General features: G+C 44.3%; 2 protein-coding genes and 1 pseudogene across 2 annotated transcripts in view; 2 read left to right on the forward strand and 1 right to left on the reverse strand.

Moving 5' to 3' along the window:
• Nucleotides 1–1291: 1291 nt before the first annotated feature.
• LOC147245895 (uncharacterized) lies at nt 1292–2511 on the forward strand (annotated as a pseudogene).
• A 3394-nt stretch (nt 2512–5905) lies between these two features.
• The window catches only part of fbxo34 (F-box protein 34), a 29121-nt gene continuing 7790 nt past the window's right edge, over nt 5906–27236 (reverse strand). Inside the window, exon 2 of the mRNA XM_086183231.1 lies at nt 5906–9187. Coding sequence (XP_086039357.1) covers nt 7222–9180 — 1959 coding nt within the window. The 5' untranslated portion in view covers nt 9181–9187 and the 3' untranslated portion in view covers nt 5906–7221. The remainder of the gene's footprint in view (nt 9188–27236) is intronic.
• LOC147245897 (uncharacterized) overlaps nt 15788–27236 on the forward strand; it is a 35008-nt gene continuing 23559 nt past the window's right edge. Inside the window, exons 1-2 of the mRNA XM_086183410.1 lie at nt 15788–15842; nt 16951–17934. Coding sequence (XP_086039536.1) covers nt 15788–15842; nt 16951–17934 — 1039 coding nt within the window. The remainder of the gene's footprint in view (nt 15843–16950; nt 17935–27236) is intronic.

Consider the following 27236-nt stretch of genomic DNA (forward strand, 5'->3'; position numbering starts at 1 on the left):
ACCCCATCATCTAGCTGACAGGTACTTACTTACTTACTAACTTACTTACAGTGTGTAAACATTGTCAGTTCGCTTGATCCTTGACAGCACTGACAGCTACTGTCTGTCAAGTGGGTTTGACACTTGTCCAGCTCTTTGGCTCCATGAAGGTGCTCCCTCCCTCCCTGCAAACACTTAATATTCACACTTTAATTTGATCACCCAACATCCTGACTGGCATTTTCCTAGGAATGTCTTTGTCTCTAACGACACCTTTTCTTCCAGGAGATGGCGGCAGTTCACGCATTTCCCTTCCTGTGGCCTCGCCGAATGACTGCCCCCCACTGTGCTGCCTGCAGTGGTGAGAGAACGATCAGGAAGATCCACGGGAGGGGTTCGGAGTACAATGACTGGTCAAAGGTCAGCAGCATTGCTGTCAGATGCAGTGAGGCCTGCATGGATCTCTACATAGGGGAAACCAAACAGCCCCTCAACAAGCGCATGGCCCAACATAGAAGAGCCAACTCTGGAGGACAGGACTCAGCGGTTTTCCTCCACCTCAAGGAGGAAAGCCACTCCTTCCAGGACGACCATGTCTAAATCCTCGACAGAGAGGACAGATGGTTTGAAAGAGGAGTTAAAGAAGCCATCCACGTCAGGATAGAGAAACCATCTTTGAACAGAGGAGGTGGACTGCGACATTTCCTTTCACCTATTTACAACCAAGTCCTTTCAAAGCTTCCCCAAAGAACTCAGCTGAAAGACCCATGTGGAACGGCTTCTGCCAGCACAGCCCATTAGCATCTGAGTGGTTGGTGTAACTCCCTAACGACCACCCCTGAAACTCCCTGACACCTCACAAGGACTGTCGTTTGGGGAGGCCAGGTGAGTCTCGGGAGGTTCGTTTCCACCACAATAGCACTGACCACTCCCACATAGGTTTATAAGCTGGAGTTTCCACACTCTTCACTAGCACTGAAGAAGCCTCTCGGATGAGAGGTGAAACGTCTTCAAGATAAACTTACGTCCAGTTGACCAGATTTTATTTCGCTTCGATCTACGATGACCTGGATGAATGAGAACCTACACAGACAAAGCCCTGCTGTGTGTTGTTTCTTTTGTTCTCTTTCTATCTTTCTTTCATTCTTGCTTAATAACATTGAATAAGACAAGATCAAATATCTTCATGAATGCGCTTATTTGGAATAATCTGACCATGGGACACCACTGCGCCTCCCTCCCTCCCTTGGTCTCCGAGTTGGCATGTGGTTAATTTGAATAGTCGCGCTCCTGTTGGTCCTTCGACGGAACAATGCGGAGGCTGGCCTTCGCGCCGCCAACCGTACCATTCCAATTGCCTCAGCCTGACAACCATTCACGGCTGATCGAGGTGCGGGTGTGTGGCTCTGGCCGGCGAGGCAGCTCTCTGGCATGCCACGCCCTGCCAAGAACTATAGGTCCCACGCTCCTCCCCTGACTCCAGAATGTCACAGGCTCACTCATCTAGGCATGCACTGTGGTTTCATGAGGAAATACAGCTTTTTCATATGTTTTTCTTGTTCCCGAATATAAATATTTTTTTTAAAGTGTTTGTTCAAAATAAGTATTCGTAAAAAACACATTATTTATGCCTTTCCGAACACCCAATTCGGCTCCATATATACACGCACACACAAACACACACATACATATATATATAAATTTCATCAAGAAGGTGGTCCCTATTGGATAAGCTGTTCAGTGAATGCCTCCAACAGCTGAAACCTGATGAGAGTGAGGAGGGAGACGAGCAGACGTGGACGGACAAGCACCTACACGGCAGGTACAACCGCCAGATAGAGGAAGTGACTGATATCAAGAAGACTTCCCAATGGCTGGAACATGCTGGACTGAAAGACAGCACAGAGGCACTCATCATGGCAGCACAATAGCAGGCCCTACGCCTACGGACAAGATCCATGGAGGCCTAGGTCTACCACACCAGATCAGACCCAAGGTACAGGCTGTGTAAGCATGCTCCTGAGACAGTCCAACACATAGTAGCGAGGTGTAAGATGCTAGCCGCAAAAGAATACATGGAGAAGCACAACCAAGTGGCGGGGATAGTGTACAGAAACATCTGTACCCAGTATGGACCCGAAGTACCCAAATCCCAATGGGACATACCACCAAAAGTGGTTGACAACAACAGGGCTAAGGTGCTGTGGGACTTCAGCTTCCAAACTGACAAACAGCAACTGGTGAACCAACTGGACTCAGTAGTGGTGGACAAATAGCAGAAGAGGGCAGTGGTGATGGATGTGGTGATACTAGCTGATGCCAACATCAGGAACAAGGAACCAGAAGGTTGAGAAGTACCAGGGATTAAAAGATTAGCTAGAATGGATGTGGAAAATCAAGGCTGACGTGGTCCCAGTGGTAGGAGCACTCGGGGTGGTGACACCCAAACTGGGAGAGTGGATCCAGCAGATTCCAGGAACACCACGTGAAACCTCAGTCCAGCAGAGTGCAATCCCAGGAAAAGCTGGGTAAAACACTCAAACTCCCAGGCCTCTGGTAGAGGACCTGAGCTAGAGGAGGACACAGAACCACCCTACAAGGGGGGAGAAGGAGATTTTTAATATACATTTCCAGTCGAAGGTTTGGACTCACCAACTAATTCAATAGTTGTTCACAAACACATCACCTCATTCTAACCCTTATTGAATATTTTAAACCCCTGCCACAGCTAATTGGTTCATGCAATTAATGTGAATATATCTTCAAATTGATTTGCAGACCTACCTTATCGTCGTCGCCCTCCACTTTATCCGGTGGGTCTGGGTCGCAGGGGCAACAGCCTCAGCAAGGAAGCCCAGACTGTCCTCTCCCAGCCACGTCCACCAGCTCTTCCAGGGGAATCCCGAGGCATTCCCAGGCTAGCCAGGAGATATAATCCCTCCAGTGTGTCCTGGGTCGGCCTCGAGGCCTCCTCCTGGACATGCCTGGAAAACCAGGACGCGTCCAGGAGGCATCCTCACCAGATGCCTGAACCACCTCCACTGACTCCTCTACCTGGAGGAGCAGCAGCTCTACTCTGAGTCCCACCTGAAGGACTGAGCTTCTCACCCTGTCTCTCAGGGAGAGCCCAGCCTCCCAGAGGAGGAAACTCATTTCAGCCGCTTGTATTCAGGATCTTGTTCTTTCAGTCATTACCCAGAGCTCATGACCACAGGTGAGGGTTGGAACGTAGACTGACCGGTAAATCGAGAGCCTCTCCTTTTGGCTAAGCTCCCTCTTCACCACAACGGACTGGTTTAGCGCTCGCATCACTGTGGATGCCGCCCGAACCTGCCTGTCACCCACACTCGTGAACAGGACCCCGAGATACTTTAACTCCTCCACCTTAGGTAGGACCTCTCCCCCGACTTGGAGTGGGCAAACCACCCTTTACCAGATGTGGACCATTTATTTATTTTGTTTTATTATTATACTTATTTTTTATGTTTGAAAACTGTGATATTCTGTACTGTCTAAAGCTCAAACTTCACTATCTTTGTTGTTTCTCAATTTGGGTTGTGGCTTGTCATGAAAGGGTTGATGGTGGGTCCTGAAACAAGACCAGTTGAGAACCACTGGTCTAAAGAAAGTCATGTCACCCCTTTCAAGCAAATGCATTTTCTGATAAAATGAGATGGAAAAGCTTTGGGAATATTTCACAATAAAAATTAATAAATTACTAATCAGCAGGCTTGAGACTTTTGAATTTATTGAAGCACAAACTGTTTACTGATGTCTTTCTAGCCCCAAACCACATAGAGTACCAATAATTTCCATGGAATTAAATTAGTGTGTAGTCGTGCAAGATTTGAACCAAAAGAATGAGAACATTTTAAGAATGTGTCTGGTTCTCACATATTTCAAGAGTTTGAAGGTAAGACTTGGCTTAGGGTTAGGGTTGTGTAAAGGTCAACAAAGGTTACAACAAACAGCATCATGATGATGGTTAAGGTCACCTTACATTATAGTGACAGATGGGGGGGAATTTTTTTCAACTTTTAAATGAAAGCTGTCCACTGATGAATGGACTGAAAAACTGTTAGCCAAAAGTGAGAAATTAGTCAGGCTTTTTTGATGTCACACAACCCCTCTTCCTTAAACAGCAGGCACTCTGCACTGGTGTCAGAAAAAGTGGATAAGTTAGGTTCATAGATTCTGCCATAGGAACCCTCACTGGAGAACGTGGAAGAAGGTGGAAGTGCAAGTTTTCCCCATTTGATATCTTCTGTTCAAAAACCATTGTGGCTGTAAAGAGGTCTTCTGCTGTGTTGTGCCAACTCAACCAGGTCAAGAGATTAATTCAGAGATTTGACAACTAATCAATCTGAAGAAAGGACTTCCGGCCTTTCAGGCCTAACACCCCTTTCTAAAGCCTGCATTTGAGTGACCACATACTTTTAAGATAAAGGGTCATAAAAAGGGGGCTCACTCTGGCCATTGACCCCCCCAAGAACTCGTGCTCCGCTTGACCGTAAGTTCGCGTGCCGAACTGCTATTGGCTGAGAGCCAGTACCATCCCACAGGAAGTGATATCATCTGCCTCACCAGATAAAACTTCAGCGCAAGAAAGGTTCAACCTCTTCAGTTCTCCTCTTCGGACCTCGAGCTGGCAGTACAGCGATGGCGAGAACTCCGCAAGCGGACACCCCCCTTCCTTCAACATCAGAGCTGTCCCTGGGTAGTTAATGTTACAGAATATTGTCTGTTTAGTAGATAAACTCTGTTAGAGACTGATAACTTTTCCAAGTTTGGTTGCATTTTAGTTTCCCTGAACTCATCAGGGTGGTGCCCCGAATAAGTAATAGTGAATAGTAATTTATTTAATAATCAATTATATCCATAATTATCGATTATCATTATTTTTTAACCAATTTGCTCTTCAGTGCACAACAGCTGCTTCTAAGCTGTCCTTCAGTTCATCATTGTGCAAAAGGACAAATTAGTTTGACTAAATGCTTTAAAAATTGAGTAAACTGAATTGATGAATTGGCTCAATTATGGATCATTAAAACATGGCCTTAGCAGATGGTCTGAATGCATTAGACAAATTTAGTTTTAACTGAGTACAATGAAAATTTAAGTATTGTTTTTTTCAGCTGTATTCTCGGTAACCCACAAACTGATTTGAGCTGACAGAGAACATTAACCCTTCTGGCTTGGCCCCTGTTCACCATGGCATTGCGTGCAACCAGCTAGAGCATTCAGTTGAACCAACTCACTTGCACTTCTTTATTACATTGGAGAACCAAAAGGGTTGTTGGCTATTTGTTTTTGCTCCAAAATTCTGTGGATCACTGATCATATAGCTGGATTGTGAAGGTGTGGATTATAGCTGAGAATGATCTGGAGAGTTTGTAAACTTTTTTGGACAGTTTAGCTGTTGTTCGTGTCAGTAACCATTAGCTTAAGGTGGAATATACCCAGCTGGCTCTTCCTGCATTCTGGAATCATTAAAAAGTAATGTGGGGGGGGGGGGGGACTTCTTTGTGAACTCAGTACAACTTTTAGTGAGTACTTGAAAGATAAAAATACAAGTTTTGGCAGCAGTATTACCAAGCTGCACAAACAGCTGCAAAGGGGCAGGGCTTATAGCCATTCTTTTTTTTAGTTTTAACTGGCATCTACAGTTAAGGAGTGTAAATAGACAGCACTTTTCTGCATAACAATCCCCCACAAAACCAAGGAGAGAATTAATTTGCAAGGTTAAATGTTAGACACCTCAAAGTAAAGATTGCTGTTGTAGTGCCACCTCCAGGCCAATGGATTGAGGAAGACCCAAGTTGTCATCTGTTTCTGAGCTCCAAACAGATGTAGAGAACAGGAAATGTTCAATATTTTTGATGATGTCAAACCTGGTTGAAGTGAGGGGAAATGGAGATTTTTCCGATCCAGCGAGAACCATTGAGGAAGCACTTTATTAAAGCAAAACTCTTTTCACAGAATCAAGAAGCCAGCAGACGTGAAACAACCTGAATAAACAAATATAATTTCAGCGGCTTATTCTTTCTGCTTCCCAGTATTCTTTTCAAATCTCCACAGTTCAGTTTCTATAATGCATCATCTTTGACACTCAAGGCCCCGCCTCCTCCTTCCTTTCAAGAAAACCAAACACAAAGCTGTGCTCTGCCACGATTATTCACACTCAGTTGCACGCGCACACACACACACACACACTTAAAATTCTATATGTACAAATGTAAACACAAACAAGGTGCCAATAAAGTTCATCTGTTAATTTTTGCACCCACAATACAGACTCTGCCCTCCCCCCTGAAGGTCCGCCCCCTAATCCACATGCAAGACTCTGAAACATGATATCAGCATCATCTGACCATGATGTCATGAACAAAACTGTGAGTACAGTTTGTCACAGACACAAAAATTGGTCTCCCGGCTTGTCCTGGGGCTTTCAGCCACCCTGCAGGCGCCTGACAAATCAGGAAAAATGCATCTGCTAAGGAAGACCAAACATGATAATATTTCCCTCAAGTAACTTCACTTGCATTTGTCTCTTCTTGTCCAGAAATGACAAGTGACTATAAATATGTCTTTGTGATATCAGCTGTCTATTTCTGGATGACTTATGCTTCCAACACAGATTGAAAAGGTAAAACAATCAAAAAGAATGCTGAAATAATAAAATCATGATTTGTCGGCAAAACAACTTGACATCAAACTCTGTTACTCTGAATGGAGTTCCGATGGGCTATAGAAGTTTGACACAGTGACATTTTAAAGGTGAGTTATTCAACATGCCTGATGTTGATGTTTTTTGTCATTACCTGATGAGAAACTTTCACTTCCTGTTTTGTCTGATCATGTGACCCTGAAGGATCCAGAACAAACTACTGATGTGATGAAAGAAGACACTGAATCTGCTTGGTGATACAATCTTAGAGACAGCAAATAGCTCTCCCATAGTCAAAGAATTAAGAGTCGTGGTTGAGACTCCTCCTCCTCATGACTATTGAGCTTATTTCACTGTCAGGTGGCATCAGAGCAGAAGGGGGTGCCACTTTGCTACCTGGTGACTTAATGAAGCAACTCAATTCACATTTTCTTCAAAAGCTCAAACTAGTCTGTTACATATCTGGGTATTTTTTGTTCCAAACAAAAACCAAGTTTGCATTTTCAAAGAAACATGACCGACTATTGCATCATGGGAGCAATTGCTTACATCAGCACCAGACATGTTTCACAAACTCATTCGTCTCCACACGTCCTCTTATAAATCGGCACATTGATGCTGTGGAATGCAGGCACCCAGCGGTTATCGTGCAGGCCCACATTGCAGCCAGGCGTGTCCCTGTGGGCCCCGTAACAACACATCCAGTACCCTGGGCCATAAGGCAGAGCCTGGCAGTATGGCTTGTGGTGCCAGCGGCAGAGTGACACATCACCACGGCCATAACGCTTCTTGCATTGCTTACAAGGGTCATCACGGTAGCGGGGATCGGACACCCAGAGTGAGTCGGCAGGCCGCACACCATAGTTCTCAATGATAAACTTGAAGTAGTGACAGGTGCACTTGAGCGCTGCGAGACTCTGTGTCGGCAGCAACACAAAGATCTTTACCAGTAGGTGATGTGGCAGCACAGACAGGTACAGCTGTGGCTCTAGCAGCTGCTGCAGCCGCTGACGCATCTCCCTGAAGTCCTGCGACACAGACACTCGGCGTTGTACAGGTAAAATAGGCATGCCAGGACTCAATTCGCCATACTCCTCCCGACCACTGTTGGCATTCCTCTTCTTGTCTGACTGGCCACTGGAGTCGGGGGTGAAGCAGGACAGAGAGGGTGCTGTTTTTCTTTCAAAGGTCATGCTGTAGTGTGTGGGGTGGGGCTTAGTTTTTGTAAAGGGGCATGTCTGGGTTGATAGGGTGGGATCTGAGTCTATGAGGGGGTATGCCTGTGGAGTTGGAGATAGAAACAACAAGCCAGGAAGAGGCTCCACCTCCTGACTAGGAGGGGGTGGGGCCTTTGTGGCAGCACTCTGTCTCTCAAGACCTCCACCAGTCACCCTGACAGTCACCTCAGTGGAAGGGATAGAGACGACTGTGGCCAGAGATGAGGACAGACCAGTTGACTCCCTGCTGGGACTCTGAGCTTCCAGTAGTGATGTCGATGATTGTGAAGATGTCACATCTGATTGTGGTGGTGAGGAAAGGGAGTGGGTGGAGCACTGATCCCCAGCAGCAAGAAGGACACGTCCCACTGTCCTCCTCAAGCTGTTGCTCCGAGACAAGTCACCCTCTGTTTGGCGCTTCAAACACTCAGACTCGAGCCTGGCCACCATGTCCAACACCCTGACGCTCTCTGGCTCCTCTCCCCTGATCTCAGAAGGCAGAGCTCTGGAGAGTGTAATGGTGGTTGAGCTCCGCTGTAAAGTGAGCAGAGGTTTGGAGTCTGGCTGCTGCTCACTGGCTCTCTGCTCTAGGAATGCCACCATCTCCCCAACTGACACCTTCTGCTCCTCTGCCTCGCTGCTGCCCAGCTGTTGTATCAAGTCATAGCGGCGTGAGGATGCCTTGAAGGTGTGTTGGTCAGCATCAAGTAGGCTCCTCTGGTCCTGCCAGAGGTTCTGACTGTTCCCTGACTTGCGGCGACGCTTGGCATTGCAGTTTTCCTCCCAGCTTCCCTTTGCCTTCACAGCTCGCGGCACACCTGACATTGAGATGTGGTTAAGACACACCCCAGCCATCTGGTCCCGGATGCCAGAGCTGCTGGTTTGGGTGGTACTTCCAACAGAGTTTGTCCGTCCCACCTCCGAAGCAAAGATGGCAATTTTCTCACGCACATGACCAGGCTTGATGACTGCCCATATATCCAGAGGAGCATCACTTTCCTGTGCAACCGTCTGGTACAAACTGAGCGTGTCACTCTCACAGTATGGTGGCGGAGAGAGGAGTTCCGCGGTACTGGATGATGCCTTCAGACAGAGTCTACCTGCTGCCTTGGTGCTGCAACTTGTGGCATTGTTACAGCAGAGCGTGATGCTGGAGAGGCGGGTGTTGTTGATGTTGCCGTGCTTACTGCTGCATGTCCTCAGCAGTGCCCCCTGCTGGGTCACAAAGAGACTGCTCTGCTGAGATGACATCTTAATGCCAGCTGCATCCAAATGTAACTCCGAGCACACAAGCTTTGGATACGACTTCAGATGCATGATGGCCCTGAGAGAGAGTGGGAGAGAGACAGTGAGGTAAGAAACATGGTTACTGAGGGTCTTCCTTGGTTGAAAGCTTGATTGATAATTCTGTGCTGGTGTGCATGATCACAATGAAAGAGGACTGCTGTACTCATGAATTGAATGCACCAGGCTCTGGCCCAAGAGGTGGAACTGCTATCATTCTGGACTCAAGTCTAGTAACAAACCCAAAACCAAGAACAAGTTGTAAATCGTTTGAAAGCCTGATTCTCAGTTCATCTCAGCCTGGAAACACTACAGCCACTTATATCAGTTATTGAGTTATTGTGTTCCACCCTCCTGGTCCAGACTCTGACAGTCTGGGTCCTGCATTCATCTCACGTTGAGACTCAACTGCTTCTATCAGTGTGGACATGAACCCTCCCACTGACACCCCCCCCCCCCAAACTTCGTCCTGACAGGTGGAGCTGAAGTTAAACATTTAGTAGTATTTATCAAATAGTCACTTAATTACCTTTGTACTTGTACTCCTGGACTACACCCCACTGAGGAAAACTGTATTTTCCTTATGTCTGTCTAATGATGTCATAGCCAGATTTGTGGAAGTGATCCCACTGGCATTAAATTCACTGTCATGTCCTGTTATAACAGAGGAGCCTGCTGTCATTTTTAGCTCCTCCCTCACTGATAATTTTATCAACTGAACCGCAGTCACACAGAAAACAACTTTTGGACTCTATTGCACCATTAGAAAGAAAACTATGAAGCAATTGGATGGAAAGACAGAACAAGCCCAGGTTCCACTTCAGCACTGTAGCCAGACTGACAGAGTGCTAAAGTGCTACTCCCTCAGCAGCTAACAACTTTAATAACTTTTTAATGACAAAATTCTACTTATTAGAGATTAAATTAATCTCTTCCTGCCATCATCTGACAACTCATTCACCTTACAGACACGTGTAGCCCAGACATGTTTTATGTGGTGGAGTGCTGTCTATTCACACTCCTTAAGTGTAGATGGTGATAACGCCCTCTAATGCTGATTGACACCCACCAATTAACAACACAGTTTGTCAGCAAAGTTTGTTTTCATATGCTAATGAAGCATGATGAAACACAAGTATGACACTGGCTACATTAGGTATGAATTTTCTTACATGGAGGAAGCAAACAGTGTTTTCTACAGCAAGGTGTTGGCACATGAAAGTAGGAAGCATCTACGCTGAAGCAGCATTTGGAAACAAAACAATCTTCACTCAAAGATAAACCTGATTAGTACTTTTAAAGATGATTTCAAAACTTAAGGACATCACTAAAGTGTCTTACTTGTCTGTACTCCAACCAGAACAAGAACTCCGTGCAACTTACCAGGCGGCACATTGTAGTGCTAAGCTAAAGAAGCCCTGTACCTCTGAAGAGGACCTCATCTTATTCACAGGCATGGACATGGTCAGAGATATTGGATCAATCCGCAGCAGAAAAACTGGAAACTATACATCTCACAAATGACACTATAAATTGGAAAACAACAAACAACAGACCAAAGCTCATATTAAGGCAAGTGGTCATTTTGCATGACAAATGAGTATGTTAAAAATGGCTGTTTCTGATATGTTCTGATCTGCTGTCTCAGATGTGCTTGTTAAGTCATTCACTTATGGCTAACATAATAAAAGATTGTTATGTCAGCTGTAAGTGACTGAAAAGTTTCAAAGGGGACATTTACTTTTTTGGACACTTGATTTTATTTCCAGCTTACCCAGGGTGCTACCAGTCAGTGGAGACAGTTTTCGACCCATTTGGTCTGGTCCTTCTTCCGACACTATCTGCGATGCTAATGCTAGAGTGAGTGGATAGAATCCCATTAGCCTGCCATTTAAATACCATCTTACACACTCCACACAGCACATTCCAGGTTATTGAAATAAAACTCCAGAATATCAATTTAAATGTGTATGTTGATAGAATAATTATGGATAGAAAACTTGTTGTACATCACGTTTCTTTTTGAGGGATTAGCCTTAGATTACAGGCGTAATTTTACCTTTCCTCTAGTCGGTAGTAGTGGGCTCACATTACAGCTGCAACGGACTGATATGCCGCAATTGCAGTCATGAAGTAGAAGCGTAACTATAGCCTAAACTTGGATTAAATTCATACCAGTCAGAGAAGCTAACAAGTTGGTATTTTATTTTGTTATACAAAGGCTACTGTTAACAGAGAAAGTGATGAATCAGATTTTGAAGACAAGGAAGAAAATTTTGAGTTGAGCAACCAACCAACATGTACAGGCCCACATACACAGACACCGAACTAAGGGAAATGGATGTGAGCAGGGCCTGCAAGGCCCGATTGGTTTGACAAATTCCATTTTTGGTCAGAGCCACGCTTTGGGATACAACACATCCATACAGCTTGCAATTCTATTCATGTGCCCTGTTAAACAGATCCGATCTAACATTTGACAACACAACACATACTGGGCTTAAAATATACCGAGTGTAACTTAGCATTAGCTTTAGTTGTCACTCAAAAAACACTTAGCTATAAGCCTGTGAAGTTCTATTCAACACTAAACATTACAAAACCCAAATGGTCAACCAGCCATGTATGTTTTGACTAGCCCCACGACAGGTAGGCTACCGTGAAAGTAGGTACAGAATAGTAACCTTGCGTCAAGGTGGGAGAACAGCACTGCTGTCCTTTTCAATAACCGAATGTCTATTAGATTTGGCTTTTGAAAGTCTTCTGGTTTAAAATGATCACTGCATAACAGCCAATTCCGTAAAGTCACTCCCGGGTGTCCTGATCCACACCAGAGGCAACCACCCACAGTATCTTCCTTTCTTGGTCTCCCACTGGAAAACGGTGGAAACTTTTACTTTGACTTTGCCATATGGAGCCTTTATTTTGGCAATTTCCAAACTTACACTGGTGCACCATGATGTAGATAGTTGTAGGCCTGTCTTGAAAACTCCTGTTTCAACAGACACTTGTAGTACAACTCACAGATGTCAACAAACCGTGCTAGGCCTACTCATCAACGGCTGAGAAATACATTTGGAAAGTAACGTCAGTAGAGTATCAGTCCACTGCAGCTGTGCGTAAGATGGTATTTAAATGGCAGGCTAAGGGGATCCTATCCACTCGCGCAAGCATTAGAACTGCGGATATTGTCGGCAGACAGACCAGACCAAATGGGTTAAAAACTGTCACCAGTGATGGTAGCACCCTGGGTAAGCTGGAAATAAGGTCAAATGTCTGAAATAGTGAACCTCCCCTTTAATAACTCAGTGTTTGTTGTACATTCAGTCAGTGGGTACTCTGCTAAAGCTACATAGTTTTTTTTTTAGTCTTTTTGAAGCTACTTCTCAGTAGTTGGACTTTTTCATTAAATGTTCGTGCATGAAAGCATTTTTCAGTATTATATATGTTTTGATATCATTGACCACCATATCCTCCTGCAGAGACTGGAACATGTCATTGGTATTAAAGGAACTGCACTAAACTGGTTTAGGTACTATTTACTAGGTTCATCTTAGTTGGTACCAGTTAATGATGGTTCCTCTGAGACCACCACAGTCAGCTATGGTGTTCCACAAGGGTCCATGCTTGGACCAGTCCTCTTCACCCTATACCTGCTTCCTCTAGGTCACATGATGAGGAAACACTCCATTAATGTTCACTGTAATGCAGACGACATACAGCCAGATGCGGACGTACCATTAAGGCAAAGTACGCGATTGTCTTAGGCCCCCTACAAGCAGGGGGCCTCCCCTTCCATGAACCAGTCTACCATCCAGTCCCCTATCAAGCTGGCTTGCTCTCCCTGCCTCCCCTTCCATGAACCAGTCTACCATCCAGTCCCCCATCAAGCTGGCTTGCTCTCCCTGCCTCCCCTTCCAGAAGCTTCCTTCTTCAACTGTTATTAACATTTCCATGTTTCCTCCATTCTGTGTTATAAACTGTTTTCTTCTCTGTAACAACATCTCCTGCACGTCTGTCCCTCCTGGTGAGGGATCCTCCTCCCCTCCTCACCCTGAGGTTTCTCCCATTTTTCCCTGTTAAAGGTTTTCTATGGAGTTTCTCCTCAGTCGATGTGAGGCTCTGAGGGCAGAGGATGTTGTTATGATGCCATGACGCCTGGAGACAAACTGGTGGGGAAAACAGGCTACAAAGAAAACTGCCTTGCCTTGCCAAACAGTTGCGCCCGCACCAACCAAACCAAAAAATTCACATTGCCCCCTCTTTCCCTTCGCACAAGTCATGTCGGTTTGTTTATAAATGAGAGAAACCGCGTTTGAGTCGGCTCAAGGACATAAAGATGAAGCAGAGTTATCAAAGTGGGTCGGAGAAACAGAAAAAAAGAGAAGACACAAAAAAATACATCGCAACACTACCGGAAGTGTCACAATTTTTTTATATTCTCTGCGACAAAACAGCTTGAAAAAAATGCCAACGAGCAGCCGCAGGAGTCAGAGCTTATTACGGCCGGGTGGGCAGACTCGGAGCCAAGTTCCAGCGGGTTAGCTCAACAAGTTGCTGCAGAACCAAGTGCCGCGATCCCAGTGGTGGAGGAGCAAAGTGATGATGCTCAAAATGAAAATCTGGTGAGTCCGCGGCCAGACAGCCCTCCATCTGACCGAAGTATGAATGAATTAGGACTGGATGATGACCCCGCACTGTGGCCAAAAAATATCAGTGACAGCGAGTAATGCACAAAAGTTCGGAGAGGACCTGTTCAAAACTGACTTCCCTAAAAACACAGCCTGTTGGAGATTCATATGTAGTAACTCCTATATATTCATGAAGAATGGAGAGAAGATCCATAGGTCCTGGCTTATTTACAGCAAAGCAAAGAACTCAGTTCTGTGCTTTTGTTGCCGGTTGTTTGGAGATCTGTTATTATATATGTGCAAAACTTCCACTTACTCCCTTTCAGCTCTCCGATTTATCACTTTACACTATATGTAAATAGTGACCAACCATTTCATAAATACAATCTCACACATGCGCGCACTCCCTCTCTCCATGTACATAAACTCTCCCTGTTTCTCCCTCTTAATTACATCCCCTTAAGTAAATCTGTTTTTTTAATAAATATGTGACATTTTGATATGAACCAATGTTATAACTGAAACTTTAGTATCTCATTCTGTTCAACCTGTCCTTTTAGTATTAGGTTGTATCATGATGCCTCTGAGGTGGCCTTTCCAGCTTTTGTGTTAAAAGAACAGACGAAGAGGGCCCCTGGCTATGTTTGCCTTAGGCTCCCAATTTGCTGAGTCTGCCACTGCACACAGCTGTCCTCATCAATGCATCCACATGGAACAAATCAGCTGACTAAACTGGAGGCCTGTCGAAAAGGAAATAAAAAGCATGGATAACTCACAATTTCCCATTACTGAATTCTCCTCAAACATCTTATCCAATGAGACGGGTACCCTGGATGGCATCACCCTTACCACCAGCACTACCGGAAGGAACCTCGGAGTTCTCTTTGACCAGGATCCTTCAACTCCCACATAAAGCAAACATGCGGGATGCCTTCTTTCATCTACGCAACATCGCTAAGATCAGACACATCCTGGCTCAAGAAGATGCAGAAAAAACTAGTCCCTGCTTTTGCAACTTCCAGGCTGGAGAACGGTCCCTGTCCTCTCTCTCTCTCCCTCTCCCTCTCCCCCTCTCTCCCCCCCCCCTCTCTCTCTCCCTCTCTCTCTCCCTCTCCCTCTCCCTCCCTCCAGCAGGTCAAAGCAGACGTCTTTCCCCATGGAGGCTGGATCTGCTCCATGTTTCCTACTGGCAAAGGAAGGTTTTTATCTCTAATGTCTCAGATGTGCCTGTTCATGGAGAATTGCTGGGGGGAGATTCATAGAAAGAGGGAGGTTCAACACCTTCTCTACAAGGGCAGAGGCAGGAAATAACTTTGTTGCGATTAGGCACTATTGTGGCTTTCCTTCGTGGTATAAAGCCACGTGAGGATGAAAGACAGGGATTCTTACAGGAATGAATGATGAGATGTATCTGTTTCAAAAGAAAAGTTTACTGAAAGAAAAATCAATTCACATCCATCACATTTACTCCGTAGAAAAACTATGTGCTCCCTATCACCGCTTTCATCCAAACTGGGACCAGTAGAGCTGTAATCTCTCTCTAACTGCACTATAGATACACAAAACATAGATCTGAAATACAAACTTAAAAATAATGAAACACAATCTACATTTCAAACTCTACTGTACAGATAAAATTGACTTGACACGACTTGAAAAGAACATGAAAGTTGAATGACACCACCTGGTATCTGCTTCTCCTTGATACTCTGTTGATACCTTTAACACATTAACATGCATTTCTTGTGGCCCTGATGTTGTTGTTGGGCTTTAACCTGAGTTTTTTCATGCAACAGTTTGTAATTATTGAGAGTGAAACAAACGTGTGGCTCAAATTATTTGGAGACGAATCATTGTAGATACACCTCACTTTCAGTTTCCACTGCAAGTTCTGTTGACCGACTCATCCATTAACTTCCAACACTTGGATTGAAACTATTGAAGGATCTATGTCAACAGAAAAAGACAGATCAGCTGTTGGTTGAGCTAGATTGACTTTTAATGTGGGGATGGTGCAGCAGAAGATGGAGAAATCAGACCAGCAAAGACTGAGTCTGTTCCCTTGTGCGTTCCTATCAAACCAACCCTCCTAAGACATTTGATGAATGTCTCCATCATGTGTAGTTACAGTTCAAAACCACTTGATTGTGCTATGGAGTTAATGACCTGCGGTGTGCCTGAGACCAGTAACAGAAGAGTTCAGTAAACAGTTCCTATGGCTGCATATGGTTATCTGTGTGAGTTAAGAACCACCTCAATCATCATCTTAGTGACAGAATCTTTACATCGTGTGGAATGGTGGAGCCAGAGGTGAAAAACAAAGCAGGTCGTCACCATTTACAGAATGACTTATAAAGACACCATGATATGTGTGGCATAACAAATGATCAGATCTAAACAAAGCTGTGGCTATCTCCTGAAATAATAAAACCAAACAAAGCCATATGAAAGCATTGAATGAATAAAATTATATTGCTGCGAACCAGGTAAGCAAAAATTAAGCTCACCAAAAAAAAACAAAGCTAACACTCTAGTAATGACTAAAAAGAAGGCAGCAAATGTGGATGCAGACATGAAACAGGCAAGTGTCCTGCTTATGGTCAGATCTGTAAAGCATGCTCACATAAAAACCCTTTGCACATGGCTGCGAAACAAAGAAACCAAAGGGCAACAGCAGACAATCAGAGAGTAGTCAATTAAATAAAGCCCCAACAGAGTAAAATGTTCATTGGAGCCCTACAGACAAGGGACAAAAAGATGTCACATAAGGAGGTTCCAAGAAAGATAGCAAGAAGTGGACAGAAGTTCTTAAACTCAAATGGCCCTTAAACTGGAAACTGGATACTGGTGCAGATTGCAATGTGTTGCCCCAAAAGGTTGACACCAAAAAATACACAACTACAGCAGTCTAGCTGCAAGTCGGTGACATTCTTCAGCCGCCACAAGTTGGCACCATTTGGCACATGATGTAGAGTCTCAAAAAAGCATAAAATATGGCAACTGGACAAACTTCGTGTGAGTAGAAGACGTTTCGCCTCTCATCCAAGAGGCTTCTTCAGTTCTGAATCCTGGTGGGGAATATCAGCTATATATCTACCAGGAGGGTGGTGGCAAAAAAGGAAAAACAACTGGTCGTACGACCCGAAACCAATGACTCGTCAGGTGTGACGAGACCCCACAGGCACCTACAAACTGAAAGTGGTCAACGGCCTGCAAAAGCTGGAGAAAAGTCATGTCATCGACCGAGCCCTGTATTACAAGCTCTATCCAGGCGATGCTATCCCTTGCATTTACAGGCTGCCAAAAATTCATAAGGAGGGCGCCCCACTAAGACCTATTGTAAGCAGCATCAACTCTGTGACATACAACATTGCTAAGTATCTTGCGACCATCCTTTCTCCTTTGGTGGGGAGCACCCCCTACCACGTAAAGAACTCTATGGACTTTGCCAACAAGATCAGGCAAATCAGCCTAGACTCTGAGGAAACTATGGTTTCATATCACGTAACATCGCTCTTTACTTGTATCCCGACTGGAGACGCAGTGCAGACAGTAAAGAGGAAACTGCTGCCTGACAACACTCTGTCGGAAAGGACAAACCTCTCCCCTGAACAGGTGTGTGACCTCCTTGACCTTTGCCTCAGCACCACTTACTTCCAGTACAACAACGGTTTCTACAGACAAAAACACGGCTGTGCCATGGGATCATCCGTGTCTCCTATTGTAGCTAACCTGTATATGGAGGAGATGGAGAGTGTGGCACTGAGGACCTTCAGCGGCCACTCACCGAGGCACTGGTTCAGATATGTGGATGACACCTGGGTCACCATCAGGAAGGGTGAAGTGGAACCTTTCACAAAACACCTTAACTCGGTGGATGAAAACATCCAATTTACAAGAGAGGATGTCAAAGACAACTGCCTGGCATTTCTAGATTGCATAGGAAGCATTGAAACGAATGGGGAACTCAACATTGGTGTCTACAGGAAACCCACCCACACAGATCAGTACCTCCTGTTTGATTCACACCACCCGCTGGAACACAAACTGGGGGTCATCCGTACTCTAAAACACAGAGCGCAGAACATCCCATCTGAGGCGAATGGGAAACAAAGGGAACACAAACATATTCACTCTGCTCTTCAAACTTCATTTGGTATCTCCAAGCCTCTTGGATGAGAGGCAAAACGTCTTCTACTCACACAAAGTTAGTCCAGTTGCCACATTTTATGCTTATTTGAGACTTACCCTAACCTGGATGACTGAGAATATCCACAGATATAAACATGATGTAGACCTCCAAATAATTGAAGCTAACCCTAACAGCTATCCTGGAAAAAGATTCATAAACTCAAATGAAACTTGTTTAAACAATCTAATATGTAGGGAAGAGATGTGGAAAGTGACATCATGACAGAATACAAAAATGTGTTCATAGGATTGGGATGTGTACAGGGACTTCATCACATTCAAGTTGATCCAACTGTAGCACTGAAAGATGGCTTCAAAGAAGAACTGAACAGGATGGAAATACTCTGAGTCACCCAGAAACAAACTGAGCCAAGAGCCTCGGTGAACAGCATGAGAGTTGTCGGAAAGACAAATAAAAGGCTGATAATCTGCATCAACCCCCAGGTCCCACATTCTGAGAAACGTGAAATTAGCAACACCAGCGACCACAGTCAAGTGTATACCAGGGGCCAGAGCGGGTGACGTAGAGCCAAATTTAAAACTGCTGGCTAACTGCTGCCATGATCGATAAAAAGATGTGAAGATCACTATACAAGTTGTTGATGAACACGGTCGGGCTTGCGCAGTTCACAATAGCATTCCCCGATTGGTGGGAGTTCCCAAGCATGACGTAGATTAATCCACGTAAGATCATACACATGTAAATTGTTTGAGGAAAAAAAAAAAGAGTGAAATAGAGTCACGGGGACATCAACAGGAAGACTGATCTCACGGCAGAGGCCAAAACTTTGAGAGATGAGTGAGCAGCTCTCACAGTGCAGCCCAGCCCAGCCCAATTATTTTAATTTATTTTCCAGAGCTTCCAAAATGACAGCCAAACAGGCGGCACAGTGACAAAATCAGAATGTGACAGGAAGGTCATGGGAAACCTGAGACAACGTGGGTTGCCTCTTTCACACTGCAGGTGAGCTGCTAAACACCCAGGTCCCTTGGAGGGTCGGTAGATGCAGGTCGAAATGCCAAGTTGACCCTTTCAGAGTGCTCAAACACCTGTGATCACCCGCATTTTTGGTGCAGTGTGAAAGGGGCTAAAGTCTAAATGAATCCACTCCTCCCAGTCATGTTAACACTCGTATTCCTCCAGGCTCTGGCCCAGGGGGTGGCGCTGCTGCTATTGTTGACTGAAGTTTAGTAATGAATCCCAAACCCAGAATAAGTTTCCATTCATCTGAAAGCCTGATTCTCAGTTTGTCTCCTCCAGCCTGGAAACTCTCCAGCCTCTCTGATTGATGATTGAGGACCGTCCTCCTGGTCCTGACTCTGGATTCTGATCTGAATCCTCAGAGTTTCTATCAGTTTAGTTCTAAATCAGATCAAGTCATGATTGGAGGAGACTTCAGTATTCATGAGGATGTTGATAACCACAGTCTGGTACTGCATTTCTCTCTCTTCTAGACTCAACTGGTGTCCATCAGTCTGTCCATGAACCCCCTCACTGTCACAACCACACCTCCACCTCCTCCTAACATGTGGAACTGAAGCTGAACATCTGGTTGTGTTTCCACAGAACGCTTTTATCAGACCACCAATCAATCACTTTGGAATTTGGACTGATCAACTACACTCCACTCAGGAAAACTGTAGTTTCCAGATGTTTGTCTGATCAGGCCACACCTGGATTTAAGGAAGTGGTTCCATTGGTGCTAAATTCAGTGTCATGTCCCACTGTAACAGAGGGCGCTGTTGTCCACCTTAGTCCCTCCCAAACTGATCATTTTATCCATAGAGCAGCAGGCACCTTAGCAACAACTCTGGACTCTACTGGCCCACTAAAACAGAAAACTATGAATCCAAGGAAACAAGCACCTTGGTACGGTTCTGGAACCTGACAGCTTCAACAAGAAACCAGAAACTGGAGAGAAGATGGCGCTGCTCCAAACTGGAGGAGTCACATGTAGTCTGGTACGATGGCCTTAGAACCTAGAAGAAAGCCCTTGGTAGAACCAGAGCAGCCGACTCCTCAGCACTAATAGAGAAACACAAGAACAACCCAGGTTCCTCTTCAGTACTGGAGCCAGACTGACAGAGAGCCACAGCTCTACTGAACCAAGTAGTCCTGTTTCCCTGAGCAGCAAAGAGTTCATGGACTTCTTTAATGACAAAATTCTCCTGATTAGAGAGAAACTTCCTCTCCTGCTGCCATCAGCTGACAACATGGCACCTAGAACCCAGAACCCTTAGAGCGCTTTCTCACCTAATGGTCTGGTACAGGGTCCAGACTTTTTTTTTTTTTTTTTAAGTGTTGTTACATTGTTTTCATATAGTCCAGTAAAGTTTGCTTTCTCACTGTTATTATGAAAGCGGACCAACGGAGCGACCTACGTCATCACGCCATTAACTGCAAGGTCTGTGCCTGTCATTGATTGGCTTGTGGATGAACGTGCATCTAACGTTACCGCGTCAGAAGTGCTCTGGCGGTGTATTTGTTTTGGTCGCAGCAAAGACGTTACCATCAACCATTGATCCGCGGATATACTTAGTTGCCCTCGCACTACTTTGGCTGCGCCTCCAACATCAACAACAACAACAACTACTACTACTACTACAGTCCCAATACGCCAGACCAGTGCGATGTCATCAAATGAATAACGTCCTTATGGTGCACTTGATATTTCGACGCAAACAGGCAAAGAGGTGAAGACTGCAAGCCTCTCCGAAAAAACACGAAACGTCTCCTAGTTCTGGGTCTTCTTCAGTTCATTTTTTATTTCGTCCTCTGACCACATCTGAATGAAATACTTAATTTCCTCCTCCCCCCAAGTATTACCACGGCTCATCTTTGCTTTGTTTTTTCGGCGGGAACGAGACGTTTAAATAGGACATGTATCCTGCTTTTGGTCTGATAGTCCGAAAAATGCTTTCACATTACACAGCAGCGAACTTTGGACCAGGATAATCCGGACCGAGTACACCTCCTGAGGCAGGACCAAAGACTCTGTCCTTTGTCCGGACCGTGGTCCGGTGGAGCTTTCACATCTGTCAATTTGCTCTGGACTATCTGGAAAGTCCGAAAGTCCGGACCAAACAAGGTTGGTGAGAAAGCGCCCTTAGAGGCAGCTGGAGGACCAGACACACACTTGGATAGTTTTTCTCCCATCAGCCTTCATGAGCTCAGTTCAATAATGTCCTCCTCTAAACCATCCACCTGTCTCCTAGACCCCATCCCAACTGAACTGCTCCAAGACTCTCTCCCCTCGTTAGCCCCTCCCTCTTAGATATGATCAATGTGGCGCTGGTATCTGGTTCCGTCCCTCAGTCCTTTAAAGTAGCAGGAATTAAACCCTCCTCAAAAAACACGCCTGGATCCAGAAGTTCTACCAACTACAGACCAACATCACATCTTCCTTTTCCCTCCAAGGTTCTGGAGAAAGCAGCTGCTAAACAGCTCTGTGACTTCTCCACAGCAACAGCTGATTGGAGGATTCAGTCAGGTTCCAGGTTCATCTTAGCACAGAAACAGAACTAGTCAAAGTTATCAATAAGGCTTAGACTGCTGGGGGATCTCGCATGGTGCACTGGGCTTCTCTCTCCTCCTCTCTTTCCTCTCTGTCCTCCTGGATGTGTTATGTAAAAAAATCATACTCAAATGTGGTTTGAACTCATCTTCTCCGGAGCCTCCAAGACTTAAAAGGTGTAACACAGCAAAATTTGTGAACGTTTAAAAAGGTGACAAAAATTAAATAGCAGTTCGAACCTACTCTACAAACATCTTACAACCTAGAAAAATGTGATGCCTTTTTAATAATGCACTTGATTGCTGTTTTAATCATTTATTGTCTCTATTTTCAATGTCTACATTCTCACGTCACCACCATAATGCTTTTTGGGAGGTACACTTGACCAGGTAGTGCTCTGTAGCAGTCTAACTGTAAGTGTCAGTGAAAATGAAGCATACTTTCATTTCCACTAATGGAGAAATGAGACACACTTCCACGCTTATACTAAGCATGTGTTCAAGTGTGTACATTGTGGGATACCCATTGTTTAGTCCTAATAAATATACTCCCATTGGGTTTCCTTGGCATTGAAAAGTAATCTTTGTGATTCTATAGTGAGCCATGGCAAAGACTGAGTGCTCGAGATGGATGCATCGGGGGAGGTTCTGTTGAAAAACAACAGCTTAAATCAGCCCATTAGAAAGAGAATGAGAACTGATTTATCTGAGGATGTGTGAATTGAATTTTTTGCTTTGCTCTTTCTAAAGTGGGAACTTGCACAGCATCGTTGATGTGTCTGTCTCACACTGCAATTCCACAGCTGAAATGCTAACTGGCAGTGGGACTTTGCTGCCTCTGTTGAAATTTGTGAAATATTTCCAATAATGGCAGCAAAAATTTTGCAGATTATTTTGTAGTTAGAGCTAACAAATATAATCTGATAAAGCTCAAAACAACAGTTGTATGTACTGAAAAAATAAACCAGCTCAAGGAGGACAAGAGAGGAGAGGAGAGGAGGAGCTGACATGGAAACAGGTGTGTGGAAATACACAGGACCTGGAAATTGGGCTGGAAACCATGTGAACATCCAGCACCAGAGCCTACAAGCAGGTCATAACCAGCCACGCTTGTGCCAGCTTACAGCTGTTGAAGTTTAGGAGTTTTTAGAGCAAATCTAGGTGTTGGTGGAGTACTGAGCATAAGATGAGATAATAGATACTTTAGTAATAATGAATACCGTATTTGAAAGTTTGAAGATCAAAACTCTACAAAACATCCATTTACAGTCTCCAGAGGCTTCCAGCTCCACTCAGGTTCTGGATTCATACAGGAAAAAACTTCCTTTATGAATTCAAGATGTCTAATGCAGTATGACAGATAAACACACTTAAGGACCAGATTTTACCAGACAACTTGTTCAAATATTATAGATATTTATAGTTATATATTTTGAGGGGGAGGTCAGGTTTACAATGTAAAGCATTCATTAATTCTTTGAAAAGGCAGATGTAATGTCTTATTACGATTAATTATTCAAAAGTTGGACAACTTTTCCCTCTCTAGTCATATTACAGTACTAGTGACAGTTAAAGTTACTAAGTTCATCAACAGCTCATTAGCACCTTGTCACACGGTCCTTATCTCCTTTCCTACATGTTTTCTCACCCTCACCCGACCACATGTACAAGCATGTGCAGAAACAAGCACACACCCCAACTACAGGGTGACATCATAATGACTCACACAGACAAAGCGCAGTAGCATTAGCTCACTTCAGTGTGGACTGAAGCAACAAACACACCCATCTGAAATGTGCTCTTCATGTCTCCAGCAGCTCACCTCTTTTGTGATAAGTGTTCCAAATTTTCACAACATCTGAGTGTAAACATCAACTCACCCAGTCAGACGCAATCTGACCAGCAGACATCAGCAAAAGAAGCCAGATGAGTAACATGTTGTCTGTCTGTTCATGACACAGGTGATGCAGGTGTGGGTGGAGTTGGAGGGAGAGTCACTTTGAGAGCGCGCACTTCTGCCAAGGAGAATTCAGCCAAACCAAATGTAATAAAATGCCATTATCACTATGTTGAAGGGGTCTGCCTCAATATTGCATGAGTTCATTCATGGGCCAGGCTTTATCCATTCACTAAATTTGGTGAAAGTCGTCCATCATTTTATGTAATCCTGCTATAAAACAAATGGCACAGGACACATGGCCTTTGGGGTAGAAGTAACAATAACTAAAATATCTGAAGTCTGTCATCTTGACAGATCGAACAATCTAGCATCAAAATCATGGTCCACGGTGCAGACAGGGCATTCCTGTGCTGTTCATCAACCCTGTGATCAATAAAGTATTTGATCACAGGGTTGATTAACAGTGTCTCATACTTGCCATTTCTGCCCAAAAAATAATGCAACTGTATCCTTTCACATCAGACTTAGGCAAAATATTATTTTCATCTCACTTGCCTACTGTTCAATAAGTTTTTTAGCCACGGATGCCGGTTTCAGTTTATCACCATATCCAATGTCTGAATCGTCTGAGCCAATCACCAGATACCAACAGGCATTTCCCCATCATGCCCCAAGGCAGTGACTTCCTTCAACTCAAGAGCCTTTGAACTTTTGACCAACAATAGCTGTAACATGATCCTCAGGTTCAGTCTTTGAGCGAGAGTGAGACCTCTGACCGATGGTAGAGTTTGATAACAGCCTGCTCCTAATTCTGCTCACGCAAGCTGACGGCAGGTTGTGTAACCCTAATTGTTCCAAAGCTGACGAATCACTGAATGCAATTCAGCCTCACTTTCAACAACAGGTGACTGCCTCTACATTCAGTGTTTAAAGAAACTGATCCTTTTATCGATACAGCAGCAGGCACCTTAGCAACAACTCTTGATTCTACTGCCCCACTAAAGAAGAAAACTATAAATCCAAGGAAACAAGCACCTTGGTACGGTTCTGGAACCTGACAGCTAAAAAAAAAAACAAAAAATCAGAAACTGGAAAGAAGATGGCGCTGCTCCAAACTGGAGGAGTCACATGAAGTCTGGCAAGATGGCCTTAGAACCTAGAAGAAAGCCCTTGGTAGAACTAGGGCTGGGCGATATGACCAAAATTTTATATCCTGATACGATATACATCATGCTATAGCACATGTTTGGTAAATTCAATGAATAAACAGTTTATTTTATTTTTATTTCTTCCTCCACTTTTGCCTGGCACCCAACATATAAAGCAGGTAACACAAGCTACCGATGTGTTTTCGGCTGGGCATTTCATATCTAGGGTCGAGTGTTTGCACCAACTCAAGAGACCCCCATTTCTCGACTGTGTAGATTGGAATCATATCTTTACAGATGTGCTAACCCTAACGGCCATGGTTATTTCCTTCCACCTGTAGGAGGTATGGCTATACGGTGAGCCGCGGGTAAAAGCCTGTTGCAATGTCTGCGTCTGGAGTTTCTTCTTAACGTCAACGTCACTCAACCCAGCTTTTACTGCTTTTTCTCGTTGACTCTCTCTGTATTCTTTTTCAGGTGATAAAAAATGTTACTCGTGTTCGAGTGTTGTTGGGATCGGGCAGCGTTATACTTTACAAATTGCAGTAGTCTGATCCTTGTCGGTCTTTTTATATCCAAACCACCGCCATATGACACAAGTTCCCCCTCTTTTAGGTACAAGCTCGTCAGTTTGCGCTGGTTGTTTGTCATCTTGTTTTTGTTAAGATTGAGAATTGGTAACATGTTCTTCTGTGAGGCTGGCATGCAAGGCACCAACCTGCTCATCAGGAGCAATTATGGGTTCAGTGTCTTGCTCAAGGACACTTCGATATGGTCACCAGGGTCGAAGATCGAACCAGCGACCCTTTGGTTGCTAGACCCTTTGGTTGCTAGACGGCCACTCTACCCCATGCCGCCCACAATTATCTCTGGTGTATCTACTGTGTATGACAAAGCTGGGATGCTCAAGTGTTTTAACAAACATTTTGTGTCTTCTAGCTTTTTATTCGATCATACAAATGCATCGACTGTAACGCACGCTTCACTTGAATCAGAGCCCCCGTCCTACACGGAATTTCCAGTTTTTCTCAACTGATGATGTGCATGAAGCACTTAAAAATCTAAATCCTAATAAAACAGCTGGGCCAGATCAAATGGATCCCTATTATTTAGAACTCTCTGCTGACTTCATAGCCGAACCCAACTCACATTTTTAATCTGACCTTGACTTGCAGAGAAATCCCCAAGATCTGGAAAAAGGCCCATGTTCTTCCCCTGTTAAAAGGTGGTGAATCCTCAAATCTCAACAATTATAGAGCAGTGTCTATCCTGTCAGCACCACCTGTCAGCCAAGATATTGGAATCACTGGTAAGTAACCAGTTGAGGGAATTTCTCCATTTAAATAAAATTTTATACTGTAACCAATCCGGCTTTAGAAAATCCCACAGCACAGTCTCAGCCACCATGAAGGTACTCAACGATATAATCGGAGCTCTTGATAGGAGAGAACATTGTGCTTCTTTTTTACTGATTTCTCGAAAGCGTTTGATACTGTAAACCATGAGGTTTGAAAGAAAGGCAATGCAATATTGGATTGTCTAGCTCTGCTGTTGACTGGTTCTCTAATTATTTGTCTGACAGGACTCAATGTGTTCATGCTGATGGTTTCTATTCTGATATTTTATCTGTCCACAAGGCGGTGCCACGAGGCTCAGTTTTAGGTCCATTGTTGCTCACACTCTATATTAATAACCTTGGCAAACATGTTTCTTATGCAAACTTCCATTTTTATGCTGATGATACTGTCATTTATTGTTGTGCTGCTACCTCGTCTAGGACTCTGGAACTTTTACAACTTGCTTTTAAGGAAATTGAAACCCAGCGACTGCGATTAAAACGTGTCCTAAATCCAGACAAAACCAAATTCATGATCTTCATTCAATCAAACATAAAACTATATGCCCTCTCTATTCACACCTCACAAGGAGTGCAAATTGAACATGGATTGACTTTTAAATACTTAGGTTTTACATTAGACGATCAACTTACTTTTAAACTCTATGTCGAAAATTTGTCAAAAAAACTAAAACTGTTGCTGGGTTTCTATTTCAGAAATAAGTCCTGTTTCTCTTTTATTTCAAAAAAGAGACTTGTCGCTGCTACGCTTTTCCCAGTTCTTGATAATGGTGATGTTTTATATATGTCTGCTGGTTCCACCACGTTGCATATGCTGGAGACTGTCTACCACGGTGCTTTAAGATTCATTACTGGCTATAGAGCATGAACCCATCACCGCATTCTGTACACAAAGGGAAGCTGGACTTCTCTCTCTGCCCGTAGACTGCATCATTGGTACACCTTCATTTACAGAGCCGTCTCTGGTAACCTTCCGTTTTATCTGTCCTCATACATCACATTCACACCAAACACATCTTACAGCTCACAGGATCGTTTACATGCCTCAGTACCCAGAACTCACACTGAGTTTGAGAAAGGGCTTTTTCTGCTCCGGTTGCCTGGAATGGACTTCAAAAAATTCTCAAACTGCAGGCTCTCACCACCAAATCTGATTTTAAAACACAGACTTTGGACATTTTGGACATTACACACACACACACTGTATACACACACACACACACAGTGTATACACACACACAGTGTATACACACACACAGTATACACACACACACACACTGTATATACACACACACACACACACTGTACATACACACACACACACAGTACATACACACACACACACACA

The sequence above is a fragment of the Aulostomus chinensis genome, chromosome 17 (genome assembly GCF_037954235.1).
Source record: "Aulostomus chinensis isolate RoL2024-O1b breed Wild chromosome 17, RoL_Achi_v1.0, whole genome shotgun sequence".
Taxonomy (NCBI): domain Eukaryota; kingdom Metazoa; phylum Chordata; class Actinopteri; order Syngnathiformes; family Aulostomidae; genus Aulostomus; species Aulostomus chinensis.